The sequence below is a fragment of the Saccostrea echinata genome, unplaced genomic scaffold (genome assembly GCF_033153115.1).
Source record: "Saccostrea echinata isolate AGI-Se365-2 ecotype Australia unplaced genomic scaffold, CSIRO_AGI_Sech_v1 ptg000030l, whole genome shotgun sequence".
NCBI lineage: Eukaryota > Metazoa > Mollusca > Bivalvia > Ostreida > Ostreidae > Saccostrea > Saccostrea echinata.
Window position 1 is genome coordinate 11517846 of NW_026889779.1, and position 15702 is coordinate 11533547.

Here is a 15702-nt window from a genome sequence, read left to right on the forward strand (position 1 = left end):
CAAAGAAATCGTAAAATTTCAACTTTCTTTTTTTAAATCAATATTTACATCACATTATTGCATCTCTTTTGTAGTTTCGAAATATGTTGGTCCCACCGGAAACAAAAACGTCAACTTCCGGTTATAAGAGAAAAACTACATAATTTGAGTATTTTTCTTTCCCATTAATATCCTTTGTAGATAAAGTATTTGAAATGAATTTTAAATATGTTATTTAGACTGCAAATATCTAGAGTAACCTCAAATATCTTTGTAAAATTCACTTCCGGTCGCGTGTTTTTCTGTCCTCAAAATGAGAAGTTGTCTGAGCAAGATCTCGGAAACGGTGAGAGATTAAAACTCCAAACTTATATGACCAACAGACCTTAAGATGTAGGCAAAACCATTTGGGTTCAGAGCGTCAGCCGTCACTTCCGGTTGTAACAGGAAGTGATCAAAGAAATCGAAAATTTCAACTTTTCTTTTTTTAATTAAAAATTGCATCACTTTATTGCATCTTTTTCGCACATTCGAAAGATGTTGGTTCCACCGGAAACAAATACGACAACTTCCGGTTAGACGAGAAAAACTAAATAATTTGAGTTTTTTTAATTTCCAGTAAATATTCTTTATAGATAAAGTATTTGAAATGAATTTTAAATGTGCTATTCAGAGTGCAAATGTCTAGAGTAACCTTAAATATTTTTTTCAAAAATTCACTTCCGGTCGCGTGTTTTCCTGTCCTCAAAATGAGAAGTTGTCTGAACGAGATCTCAAAAACAGGTAAAAGATTAAAACACCAAAATTTTAAGAGTAATGGACGTTGAGGGGTAGGTGAAATCATTTGGGTTAAACGCGTCAGTCGTCACTTCCGCTTGTCACAGGAAGTGATCAAAGAAATCAAAAATTTTAACTTTTCTTTTTTAAATTAAAACTTACATGACTTTATTGGATCTCTTTTGCTGTTTTGAAATATGTTAGATTCCACCGGAAACAAAAACGTCAACTTCCAGTTTTAGGAGATAAACTACGTTATTCTTATATTTAACTTTCTCATAAATATCCCTTATCAATGAAGTACCTGAAATGATTTTATGCATGTTGTAGATACTGCAAATGTCTAGAGAACAGTCAGAGATTTTTATAAAATTCACTTCCGGTTGTGTGTTTACCTGTTCTCAAAATTAGAATTTAGTCCCACAATGTTGTTCAGCAACAGTAAACGACTGAGGACTAAAACTTTCAGGACTGATATTCAGTCATCAGATTATTTGAATCGTGAGAAAATCTTGCATCGCCGTTACTTCCGGTCGTGAAAGGAAGTGATGTAAAAAAGTGAATGGTTAATGGTTAGCACGTTGGATTTTCATGCTGACGATTAGGATTAAATCTCCAGAGTGTCTGAATTTCTTTTATCACTTTTTCAGCTTGAATTTTCGTTTTTATTTTCAGAATCGGACGGAAGACCTCTCATTGCTCGCCATGAGTTTCTAGTTATTATTATTTTTCTTCCTGGGTACTTTTTTGTCCGTGAGTGATCTCCGAAACTACACGTCCGATTGAGGTGAAACCTTTTTAGGGTTAATAGGAATGTTATGTAGATTTGCGGAACGAAGGTCATTTTGCGCGCACGCGCATGCACGTGCGTGCGCGTGCAATGCGTAAAATGACCAATATACTTGATATAGCTATAACTTTTATATTTTTTGATGAAATGCTTTGATACTCAGAATATAAGGATGTATTAATAGTGTAGACAAGATAAATTGGTCAGAATGCGCATGCATGCACGTGCGCGCATGCGCATTGATTGAAATTACCAATACAATCGATATAGACTTAACTTGTACATTTTTTGATGAATTGCATTGAAACTCAGAATATAAATATATATTAGAAGTGTACACAAGAAGACTTGATCAGCGCACACATGCATGCACGTGCGTGCACGTGCGCGCGCGTGCAATGAGTAAAATGACAGATATACTTGATATAGCTATAACTTTCATATCCTTTCATGAAATGCTTTGATACTCAGGATATCAGGATATATTAAAAGTGTAGACAAGATGACATGGTCAGAATGCACATGCATGCACGTGTGCGCATGCGCAATGATTGAAATAACCAATACAAATGATTTAGACTTAACTTGTACATTTTTCGATGAATTGCTTTGAAACTCAGAACATAAATATATATTAGAAGTGTACACAAGATGACATAATCAGCGCACACATGCATGCACTTGCAAGCACGTGCGTGCGCGTGCAATGAGTAGAATGACCAATATACTTGAAATAGCCAAAACTTTCATATCTTTTGATGAAATACTTTAATACTCAGAATATAAAGATATATTAATAGTGTAGACAAGATGACATGGTCAGCATGCACATGCATGCACGTGCGTACGCGTGCAATGAGTAAAATTACCAATATACTTGATATAACCATAACTTTTACATTTTTTTATGTAATGCTTTGATACTCAGAATATATAGACCCTTTATAAATGTAGACAAGACGACATTGTCAACATGCACATGCATGCACATGCGCGCGCATGCAATGCTAAAATGATCAATTTACTTGATATAGCTGTAACTTTTACACTTTTTAATGAAATGCTTTGATACTCAAAATATGTAGATATATTAATAGTGTTGACAAGATGACACGGTCATCATGGACATGCATACACGTGCGCGCGCTTGCAACGCGTAAAATGACAGATATACTTAATATAGCCGATTTTTTTTTATCTTTTGATGAAATCTGAATATAAAGATGTATTAAAAGTGCAGACAAGTTGACATGGTCATTTTTTACATGCATGCCCGTGCGCCCGCGTGTAATGCGTAAAAAAACCAATATACTTGATTGCCTTTTTTAATGAAGCTTACAGGGAATTAGACACCAAAAGGAAGTTGGGGAGCGTTTGGGGAACATCTGTAACGGTCCCCGTTACAATTAATACTAGTTCTTATTTGCCTAGAATTATTCCTTGCAAAATCACTACACATATTTCAAATCAAAGCAACATCAACTACTATGACTTATTTTTTCCCTAAATGATTGAATGAGTTGCATAAGATTTTAATACAACTTATTGAAGATTCGCATGGCGTAAAACGTTGCTTGCCTGCAGACGGCATTCGTCATTGTAAGCTCTTTATCTCTGAATTTAACATGGTTTCCGATTTTTTAAAACATACTAGAAAGAAAAAAAGCAAAATTGATTAAGATATTTTTCTTGATTAAATGTAGATTGCCATCTACCCTGTCACGACATCTGATAATCATTTTGATTCAATCCCTCAGTGTGTAGCTAGAACGAGCCAAAATGCAATCAAATATACTGCCCACATCACACAAGATTACATGTATCGTGGCTGAAAATGTGTATGATTTAATCATAACAAACAATTTGAAATTCATATACATGTACGTGCTTTTCCCAACGTTGTTCTCTTGAACACTACTTGTGAATTGCTTCAGTTGAAATGGTCCAAGGCAATTAAATATTGTCTAAACAGGATGCCCCATGTCTAAATAAGTACTAGTAATGATTTCATTAGAGCACTGGATGTTTAAGCCTCTGTGACCTATTGATTAATGCAAATCATTGATTTTATTCACTTGAACTTTTGTACATAATTCTATATCTTTATTTATGTTGGCTCCAGGAGCAGATATCGCCGTCGCAGTGCAGGTCTTCCAACAGTTGGAATTCCTATGGATACTACATTACCTTTTTATTAGCAAACTTGTTTTTGTATCATTATGTAGTAGAATTAATTCAAAAACTTCAACGTCAAATAACTCTTTTGCTGTGCCTTCAATTCGAAGTTTAGATACATCAACACACTTTATCAATTAATATTCATTTTTATTCACGCTATTTATGCTGAATCCATAAAATATCTCATTAAACTCGAATTAAAAGACTCCACAGAGTCTGGTCCATTTGTTTCATATTTGCATCAGGTGTTTTACTAGAGACAGTCATTGATGGCAAACTAACACCTAGATTATGTGATAAAGGTGATGACTTCAATTTTTCTACTTCCCTTATTTATGTAGCAATATACCATTATCACCTGCATATGGTGCTTATATCTACAATTTTCAAACCGAGGCATGCTACTGATGATACAATGGTATTAACAATCTCGTTTGAAGTCATCGTTTTGCAAATTTGATGGCAAACACAATGACCTTGTTTGGAAATACATCTGCCGTTAGGTCGAATGTTGACTGACATTTTTCAAAGCAATCATTTTGTCATAATTTTCATACTGAATTGCTTACGGATTTCTTCGATTATCCGATAATGACAAGTGACTCACGGCAGGTGTGACCGATCGACAGGCGATGCTTCTCCTCCAAGTCATCTGATCCCATCTTTGATGCTTTCAGGGGTTTGTGTTGGCTCCGCTCTCAATTTGTTTTGTTAAATTGGAATTTTAAGCATGTTTTCACAATTCATCATAAGTAAGACAAAATCTGTTTGTCAACCAATCACAAAATGAAATATGAAAGTGCTGATTAAAATTACCATTCTTAATCTATAGCCAGGTCTATGCGGACAGAGCAGCTTCACTGCACCTCCGTTGTCGTCTTTATTACAAGAATCTTGTAGAATGTGTAAATGGTACGTTTTACTGTAAATTTTATTTCCGCGATAAACTTAAAGAAAAAAATAAATGCAATTTATAAAGGTAAAATATTTATGTTTATATCATGTTGTAAATTTTGTGAATAGAGAAAATTACGACTGTATAGAGATCAAATGTACATATTTTGAGAATAATTACTAGAAAAAGAAGCACATGTTATAAATTAAAACGAAAACAGATTCCATGAAAGTAAAGCACCACAATGAAATGGCCTTCGTGAAAGTAATGAGCTAAAGTTATAAATTTCAAACCAAACCAAAATTTTCCAGTTTGCTCACACGCACAAGGCATGGATTATCTTGTCTGAACTTCGAATGCAATTAATAGTCTGAACTAATACTCTTTACGACCATGCGACGATAAAATTCTATCGAAAGAAATGATAGCATCACACAAAAATAAGCAATCACTTATTTTAAAATATTTTAACCACCTTGCAAATTACAATTGCTTAGTAAGGAATTGTGAAGTTCATTATGGTCCTCTTTATTGCAGTTGGTTTAGATTCATTGCCTTTTAGGTTGGGTATTTTAAATTCGTTGGTGTGCATCTTACAATAGCTTGTCCAGGAATACATCTGGCCATTAACTTGAATTAGAAGACACAAAACAAGTTATATTTGAAGGAGAAAATGTACTTAGTGTTACTGTGTCAGAAGCAAAAATGTTTCTTCAAGAATTTCGCAAAACCTGCCACTTAAAAATGGTTCTGACTTGAAAAACTGAATTTTTCCTCTAAGGTGACCTGAAGCAAGCGACAAAAAAGCGGCGGCGTAGATCGAAAGTTTTTTTTTACAACGCTTGGATGGATCTGAAGCTCTCTGCTTTATCTGACCGAATATTCTCAAGCAGAGAGCTGAAGCTATTCTACATCGGTGGACTCGACATATCTCATTTGTTTACACCATACTAAAATTCAGCTCAGCTGTAAAACTAACAACGGACAATTTGTTTTCAGGACTATTACTGTAAGTTAGCACTTTTTTTACACGTCATCCTAAATAAATTGTAGATATTTTTATTGTGATGTTGATTTTTGCTGACATTTCGCACACTCGTTATCTTTGTTGTTCATGGTCACTGGATCCTATCAATTTCACAATTACTTAGTTTTCAGTATTTTATTGGTCTCAATTTATTTTGTTAACGTATTTTTCGTCATGTTTTTTCATAGAACAAGGGTGGTTTCCAGATATTCTACTAGAAGCTTTTATTAGATCATGAGTAATTCAGGTGAATTATTGCTGTCTGGTATCCTCCTTCATCGTGCGTCGTCCGTAAACAACTGAAGATTTTCAGCCTTTTCTCTGGAACTGAATAAATTTTAATTAGTTAATAATTTTGGTACATAGCAACTATGAGCAAAGGCGAGCAAAAAATATGCATTTTGCGGTCTCTGCCTCCCAGGACATGAGAGATGGGGCAAAAATCATCAAAATTAATGCAATCTTCATAAATCTTCCTCCTTAAATCTTTCTTCTCCTGAAATTTAAGCAGTCAAACTGTTGGATTGATTATAAAATGCATCGAGTTCTCTATGAAATTGTGAAATTTATGACCCATAGAATCAGGGTTCACGCTTTAGGGTGGTGCTAACCTGGTCATATATCGAAAATGCATTAGATCTTGTGCAAAAAAATCAAGTAGCCAATTGCAAACTCTTTGCATGATTATAATGAATACTCGAATTTTAAGCAGAATTGTGAAATTCGTGATACCTGGATTAAGTTCAGGCCTTGGGGGGGGGGGGGGGGGGGCTTAGTTAGTCATTTATTACATCTTTGAAATTTCTCTGCTCATGAGCATTTAGCAGGCAAACTGTTAATATGATTGAAACACTTAGTCCGCTACCAAAATTTTAAAATTAATACCCATGGTGCATGCATGGGTTAAGTTTGTCATATATTTGAAATACAATACATCTGTAAAATATTTTATTAATTTATGGGCATTTGGCAGATATACTGTTTGCATTATTATAAAAAATACAAAGCCCCCCATCAAAATTTTAAAATTCATGACCCTAAGGCCATGGCACAGGCCTCAGGTAGGGGTAATTAAAGTTGGTAACTAGATCTTTAAAAACCTTCATTATATATGGATTTGTAGCCGGAAAATTGGTGATCAGCTAGCTCTCTACAAAAATTATATTTATGTCCCCTCTGACCAATGGGACTGAGTAGGTCATGTATTGGAATTTATTATGCAGTATTCCATATCTTCTTTACTTCAGAAATTCTAGCAGATATGCTTCATGAATGTGATAATGATAACATAATTCTCACTAAACGGTAAATGCTTTTGAACATAAGTCCTGGTCATAACCTGAAAAACTCATGATACTCAGGTGATCATCATGACACATGGGCATCTTGTTTTGGATCCTTCAGCGTAGATATCTCGTAAATTAAACGGAATATCCCTAGATTAAAAGAAACATTAATTTATATACCTGATGCAATTTCAATGTTCTGGAAAGAAGGTATTATGGAATATTTACGACAACAGAATAGAAACAACGTCAGTACAACGTGCAGATTGTGAGGGATTCTAAGCAAACTTCTGTGTAAGCCGTGGATCAGAACATTTAAGCTCCTTAGTATACCCATGTAGACGCTGCTTTTACTGTTTGTGTCTATCATGTTTTAGAATCCATGACCTTAACATATTTATTTTCACAAAACAAAAAAAATCTCTAAGTACATGTATTCTGCCTGGGATGAACTGAAAATCTGAGAGAAAATGATTTTCAAAATACATTTTTTTTTCCGGAAGAAAGCAACTGTTTTCGATGTATAAAATTCTTTACAACTGTGAAAGACCAAGTGTTAATTTGATCCTTATTTTTGAAGAAAAGGAAAGAAGCTCAATTGGAGAAGAAAAAGATGATTACGGGAAGTTCCTTGAACTAACTTGTAAGCTTAACTGTCTTTATCATTACCGATATATCATTGTCCAGCAGACCGCAAAATCCACAAATGGCCTTGACAGTTTTGCACATTCAGACGTTAGTGTTCGAAAGAACATTTAAAATAGTGATAACATTTTAATAGAATCCTTCCAAGAATCAAACATACTAGTTTATCCAGTTGCATCCTCGAAAGAATTACAAAACAACTTGAAAATTTTCAGAAAAATACATTTTTCTATTAAATGTATTCAATAAAAAATAATAATACAAAAAAGCCCAAGACGGAAGGCAAAATGCCGAAAACCTAGTTATATTTGTAAAATGAAAGAAATAAATACTCACGAGGACTATTCCGCCTTCGGATCTTTTTTTTTCGAATCACCTGCAATCAAAATCGTTCGACAACATTACTGCATTTTAGCTTAATGAGTTTGCCTTTCCCTCGACCTAGCTAGGCCAGTCACGAGCAGCATTCTAACAATTCAGGTTTTAAGAACGGAAAAATAACCAGAAGCGTGGCAAAATACACGAAGTTATCTCGTGATTAGTTCCGACATTTAAACTTAGTAATTCTTATCCTCTTAATGAATCCCTAAGGTTTTGTTACTGAAAGAAAAAAAATCAGTAAAAGTCCTAATGAATAATATACATAAGTTGCACGCAATCACTGCCTAAGGAATCTGTAATGAATGCTTATACGTCAGCGATACTTTTTTAAAAAAAATTGTATTTTTGCTGTAACGTACTTTTTAGTAAATATGTTGATATAGTTAGAACTGATGACACGCACGAGGGACACGTGTAAGAGGCACTAGTATGTGAAGACTTCAAACCCATTTTTTCCCAAGTTTCTCCGCGTTTAACAAAGTTAGGTTGAAAGAACATAACTTTTTACATTTTAATATTGCAAAGAAACCATTAAAACAAAAGCCCCATAGGCCACAACACTCACCCGAGTCAAACTGGCCCTGCTGTTCTTCGTTGGCAGATTTTTTTCTCCCTATATATTTTTATGTAAAACTTTGATAACCTATTGTGTTTCCACCTTACCTTCGGGAGTCATGATTTGAACAAACGTGAATCTACATTGAGGATGTTTCCATAACTCCTGGCCCAATGGTTCTGTAAAGGAAGATCTTGAAAGATGCCATTAACTTTCTCCATATACTAATTATCTACCCTTGATGGAGGACGTGGCTTGTCATTTAAAAACACTTAATCTTCAATTAAGAATGCACCGGTCACGGAAGCCTATTGGTAGGGCGCTCGCTTCGTGATCGGGAGGCCCGGGTACGATTCTCGTTCGCCGCGCCGCATGAAACCTATGGGCGTACTTGTTTCTGAACATTTTTTCGAACCGACTCACGCCGGAAGCTGTCGTAGAAAAAAGTGATTCGACTGAAACCGGCGAATTAATAAATATGGCTGACAACAACGAAATATTTTTTTTGTTTAATTCCTTTCTTGTTGGATCAGCTTGAGGATGACGAGTTCACTTTTACTTTGCCTACAAAGGCCTTAATTCTTGATCGAAGGTGAGGCATTCTTAATTAAAAATATACCCTAGCATGCATTTTCAGTGTTATTTATTAAAAATAAAGTCAATTGTACATGTCATTCCGGTTATTACTGTTTATGAAATCATGATTTTCTTTTTTCTCTCTCTCTGCAGGGTACGAAGGACAAGAATGAAAACTCAAAACTTCTTTGAAACAACTGTTCCGTTGTTTCTCCCAGATACGTTTAAGAGATTCTTTAGAGTTTCAAGAGGTACCGCTGAAATATTGTGTCAGCACCTTGGTCGAAGTCGAGAGCTTAGAAAAAAAGGAGTACAGTGGAGGCAGAGAGGAAATCCAGACTGAGAAGAAAATTTTGATGACATTACGGTACTTAGCATCCCAAGAAAATACTATGGAAATTAGTGATAGATTCGGGTTGACAGAATACACTTTTCTAAAGCATAAAAATCTAGTGATTAAATGTATAATTAACAATCTATTGTGTAAATTTATAACATGGCCAAGTGTAACAGAAATGGATATGATTGCTACCAACTTCAATGACAAGGGTGTCCATGAGTTCCCTGGAATCATTGGAGCCATAGATGGATCTCATATCCAAATTGAACCACCTTCAGAAAACCCCCAATCGTATTACAACAGGAAAAGATTTCACTCAGTTATACTTCAAGGCATATGTAAAGATGATATGCAATTTATCCATACCAATATTGGTTGGCCTGGCAGAGTCCATGATGCCAAAGTTTTGAAAAATTCTGACGTGTGGGATTCAGGTTACCAAAAATGTGATTTTGGCCGGTTTCACCTGCTTGGAGACGCAGCTTACCCTTTAAGAGTCTGGCTTTTAACCCCTTACAGAGATACGGGGCACCTTTCCAGACAGCAGACCTATTTTAACAAATGTCTCTCATCGAAAAGACAAATTATTGAGCGGGCATTTGGACTGCTGAAAGGTCGCTTCCACAGATTGAAATACATTTATAATAGGACAATCAAGAATACTTGTGAAATTATACAGGCAGCATGCATTCTTTACAATGTGTGCATTTGTAGTGGTGAGGAACTAGAAGACTTTCTTGACCTAGATGAAAATCTAAACATTAACAGGATGTAAATCCAATGCAGATGGCAGAAACCGATGCACAAGGACCTTTGAAGAGAATTACCATTACAAACAGACTGTGTAACTGAACATTGTCTATGCAAACTTGGTTAAAACAGAATACTTGCTTATTTTGAAAATAACATTGATAACAAACAACAATAAACAAGAGTTCTTAGGGCTTCAAGCTCACAAGAGCTATAAATGAAGCAGAATACTCACAGGAGTTTCTAAAACTTGAAAATAATAAAAATTAAAAATCTTCATTAATCAAATAATTCATAACAATAATTGACACATGTACTTGGCACTTTGGAAATAACTATTAATAATGCTGCTTTGGAACTTGCAGAGATAATAATAAGAATAATAATAACAATTTTCTGACTAAAAATTGTCATTTCAGTTTGTTACAAAGGCATGTCCTTCATTCATTTTTTACCATCTTTGACGTTATGTCCAAAAATCCTTTCATCATTTCCATTTTTTCTTTGTGCCTTTCCTCTGAGTCTTGCTCTGCCTTTTCCAATATATCAATCACACTGACAGTTGGCTTTTTATCTAAAAAATTATTAATGTAATTATCAATTAATGTAATTCATTTGATTTACTCTTTGCAATATTATACATTTTTGAAATTGAAAAAATATACCATTAATCTAACATCCATTTTTGCAACCTGGGTGAAATTTGAACTCCGTGAGTTTCTCTTGTACCACTACAATGTGTCTAGGAGTAGTTTCCGGGGATATAAGCAAGTATGAAACTTTAGTAAAAGACCATTGATTTTTCAAGAAAGAACCAGTCTGACGTTTCAACAGAAGATTTAGCAGTCCTTCTCTGCAGTAACATTCAGCTATGCACCCCCAAGCCACTTGGATGCACCGGTCGTCTCAGGGAATATATGACTTTTATCTACCCAGAATTTTGAAAATAAATTTAGGTTTTTATGCTGTTCCATATGCAAGATGTTAATATAATTAATCTTTGAAAAACAAGTAGTTTATTGATTCTTAACCAGTTACAAATACAATTACTTACCACACTTTTTAACTTTCTTTAAAATGGGTTGCAACTTCTCATCACTTGTGTCACTGGAACTCTGAGAATCAGGATTCATTTATTGGAAATACATGTAGATAGTACAAAGAAAAAAATAATGATACAGGATACACCAATACTATTGCAAAAATTAAAACTGAGAGATTTTTATAAAAAGATTTTTTATAGCTTCACCTACCAGATTCAGAGATATATACTGGCTTGCAGTCTGGAGTAGAAAACGGCTCGGCCAACTTATCTTCCAGGACATCCTCTACAGCACCCTCCCCTGATTTACTTCTCTTTTTTGATAATCTAGCATGCCTTTCTTTTAGTGATTTGATCTTCAGACGACACTGCTCAGAGGTATAATTATATCCAATGTCTTTCATTTTGTCTGCGATTTCAGCCACTTATTTTTTACTGGCAGTTTGCCGAGTTCCCCAAAATACTCTAGCAAACAATTTTCTGCTTTCTCTGGCCATCCAGTAGGTGACGTTGGTGTAGGCGAGGAGACACCGGATACACTAGCAGTGTCTGTCGGTGGAATTTCTATAAAACCAGTAAAATCAGTTAGTCTTGAAATAAAAATGTATCTATACAAAAACACAAATTATAGAACAGTTTTATATATCATAAAGAGAAACAAGGATAAATCTTATGATTGAAGTAAAAATTATGCTCATGAAAAATGCACAAGTACATCATCATAACCATCATACCAGGCAGCTCATCACTAGATTCTTGGTAATCATGTCCATGGACTTCTTCACTTTGCTTATTTCTCGGTTTTTCCATAGCGGCTTGCACAATTAGGGTTTGAGCCAAACTTTTAGCATCAGGATCTAAACATTCATACGATTTAAAATACCATAACATACAAATATTTTGAAGTATAAATGCTGTATTTCCAATTTAAAATAAGTCTTGATAATGAGGCATTCTTGTTTGTAATAAAAATTCAGTAAAACTCTTGATGGAACCAAACCTGTGGAATTATAGTATTCCAAAAGTTCTGGAGACACTTGGACTGTAACAACTTGTCCATATTGTAGTGATACCTTGAAATCCTTGTAACTACAAAAAAGATAATTATATGATATAGCTCTATTTACAGAATAAGTATTTTTTTAGAAAGAAATAAGATTCTGATTTCATTATTTTGATCTTTTCTCCCCCCAAAACTTTTATTTGATTTAAGTTTTAGATCCACTTTGGCTGTCAAGATAATTAAAACAGAACATCAAATAAAATTTTCTACAACTCTGCTGCATCGTTTTACACCTTTAAGAATTGCAGAAAAGATGCTATAATTTTTTTTTTCGTTAAAATGACTATGTTTATGTGATTTTGAGTACAAATAAATTGCTTGTTATTACAACACAATCCAAAATATTAGGAAAAAATATCCTGCAACTTATACGTACTGTTCATCTGACGCCATCTTTAATTTTCAGCAGCCGATTGTAGCCGGTTCGAAAGAGGCGGCGTATGCCGGAACTGCGCGCGCAACCCCGGCTCAGAAAAAAGTAACACAGCCGTTTCGCCGGGCTCACCGCCGGCTGAGAAACAAGTACGCCATATGACGTAAACATAGGTAATAACTGTTCCTTCGCCAAGCGTCCGGTACTAGAAGTAAAAGTCACGGGTATTTCGGATGAGACCTTAAAAACCGAGGTCACGGTAGGCATTGGCACGTTAAAGAACCCTCAATGGTCCTAAGTGCCGAGTATAGGTCTAAATTTGAAGCCCTTCACCGACATACGGTAACTCTCTTAAAAACTCTCTATATGAGTGAAATATTCTCGAATGGGACGTTAAACAATATACAATCAATCAATCAATTAAGAATGCTTTGTGGCAAGTTTGTTTGAAATTGGCCCAGCGGTTCTTGAGAAGAAATCGAAAATTTAAAAAGTTTACTGTTAGACAACGCCGTACAAAATGTGATCACAAAAGCTCACTTGAGCTTTCAGCTCAGGTGAGCTAAAGTACTTGAAAAAACGACTGTCGGTTGAAAAAGTTTTTTAAAGAGGAAAGCATTATCTCGTGATAAGGAAATATAGTTTTCAAGAGGCCAATGTGCCACAGCGCGCACATGAGTATTTTTCTTTCTAAGCAATGAACATTTGAATAAATGAAACCTCTTATCTTGGTAAAACTAGGTCAAAGGCCATTTTTACCAATTTTGATCAGTAAATATAAATAGTACCTATTTGTCAATTAAACAAATTAAAGCCTTGTTCTACCAAAGGAATCTATGAATTTCTATTAGAGTCAGTGACCTCCTTTCATGAAGGGGATAAACGAATGCTTGCAAATTCAAAACTGATATAATAATTTTTTGTCTTGCAAATGTTTGAGGTTTTTTTTTTATTTTACAAGTGTTTAGAGACCCCGGGTCGCTTGAATTTCGTTCCAGTCTTTCCAAAGAAGCAAAAGCTGTGAAAATGTACTTGCAAAGATTTGGACAAACTGGCTGACGGGCAGACGGGTGGATGCCAGACAAACTTGATAAGCACAGCTCACTTGCACTTAAAAAACTCTAAATCCAGTGGGCTATTTAAAAATGAAGGTGTAGTCATGATTGATTGATTGATTGTATGTTGTTTTACGCCCCATTCGAGAAGTTAATTTTCACTCACATAGAGATGTCTCAAATTTTGACCTTTAATCGGCAATCAGGGTCATTGAGCAGTGAGGGATCTTTATCATGCCAACGCTTACCATGACACGGGGCTTCGGTTTTTAAGGTCTCATGCAAAAGACCCGCAACTTTCACTTCTAGTGTGTAGCGCTTGGTGAAGGAACAGATACTTATTTTTATCGACTTGGTTCGTTGTGGCCGGGGCTTGAACCCACGACCTTCCCATCACAGAGCAAGCGCTGTAATGAATGAGCTACTATAACCTTAGGGTATAGTTATGTATAAATATTTCCAGGAACAACCAGGCTAGAAAACTATAACTTTTGTGTATGTTTCTGTATATAATGCAGACTCGAATTTGTTCACATCATGGCCCCTTTGATTTAGTTGACCACCATATGAGTCAAATGTTTACCTAGGAATATATTAGTAAATCTTTTAAAGAACCGAAAAACCAAAATAGGTTGAAATGACATGATGGACGATGGATGGGCCAGAGTAAGGGCTGCAATCAGTCGATATAAGACTAAGGGAGTGTAACGAAAGATTCTTTCAGAGTGCTTCCTTTCGGGAGCAAGCAATTAAAGCTTCTGTTTCTCAAATCAATTTCCAAGCATCCTAATGTAGATGATATCCTAATGTAGATAAGAACCAAGTGTCTGCAAATCATAGTCACTTGCGTTTGAGTTAGAGTTGGGGCAGGGGTTGGTCAGGAAATACCAGTGTTGGGAATTACCAGTGGTAAATACCGGTATTACCCGTCCCAGTAAAAACTACAAATTTTATCTTTACTGGATTGATTGATTGATTGATTGTATGTTGTTTTTACGTCCCATTCGAGAATTTTTCACTCATATAGAGACGTCACCATATACCGGTGAAGGGCTTCAAATTTTGACCTTTACTCGGCACTTAGGGCCATTGAGCAGTGAGGGATCTTTATCGTGCCAACGCCTGCCGTGACACGGGGCCTCGGTTTTTAAGGTCTCATCCGAAAGACCCGCAACTTTCACTCCAAAGTGCCGAGCGCATGGCGAAGGAACAGTTGCTACCTATTTTTTATCGACTTAGGTCTGTCGCGGCCGAGATTCGAAATCACGACCTCCCGATCACGGAGCGAGCGCTCTACCGACTGAGCTACCGTGAACGGTTTATCTTTACTGGAAAATACAAAGTTAAAGTTTTTTATTTCTTTCATTCATTCAATCTTATACAAAATTCAGAAATGAATTTAACATAAAAACAGTAGATAAATAACATTGAATATATCTCAAACTCCAATATAACATATTCAGAGTGAGTCTCTACTCCCGGTTCCATACCTATATTAAGCATTATTTAGCAGTACATGTTCCCTTGGCTGTATTAAGAACAAAACTCAAGTTTTCTAATCCAAGTTTTTATTTCAGTTTTGTAAAGTTATTACATGTGTTAGTTTATCAATTATAAATCCAAAACTAAATAAACTTGTTTTAATTCTCTATAAAAACGGCAGTTATTACATTGTTTTTAAACTGCTCAGAATTTGTAATGTTTAAAGGCTTAAAAAGATAGATCACTTTTCGTTTTTCTTTGGAATGTACTAGAACTGTAAATCAAAATTACTGATACCCTTATAACGGGCATTTTTGGTGTTTACTGTCATTAAGGATGTATTCTTCCGTGTTTATCATATCTAAATATTAATGAAATTGTCACAGATTGAAGAAGACAATAAGTGATGACATAAATTACATTAAATTTGACTGTTTAATTAAAAGGTCAAGGTCATTATATTTTCCTTGTCATTAAGATTAAAAACAATATTGTTGCTAATCATGT

At 35.1% G+C, this 15702-nt stretch overlaps 1 protein-coding gene across 1 annotated transcript; it reads left to right on the top strand.

The window, feature by feature from the left end:
• Positions 1-9605: 9605 nt before the first annotated feature.
• On the top strand, positions 9606-10205 carry LOC133196807 (putative nuclease HARBI1). The gene has a single exon (XM_061332663.1). It carries the CDS (start codon positions 9606-9608, stop codon positions 10203-10205), a length of 600 nt encoding a protein of 199 aa, XP_061188647.1.
• Positions 10206-15702: the final 5497 nt, after the last annotated feature.

Bases quoted from the DNA above. Each gene is read 5' to 3' on its own strand.
- LOC133196807 (XM_061332663.1), top strand. From the start codon at position 9,606: ATGGATATGATTGCTACCAACTTCAATGACAAGGGTGTCCATGAGTTC.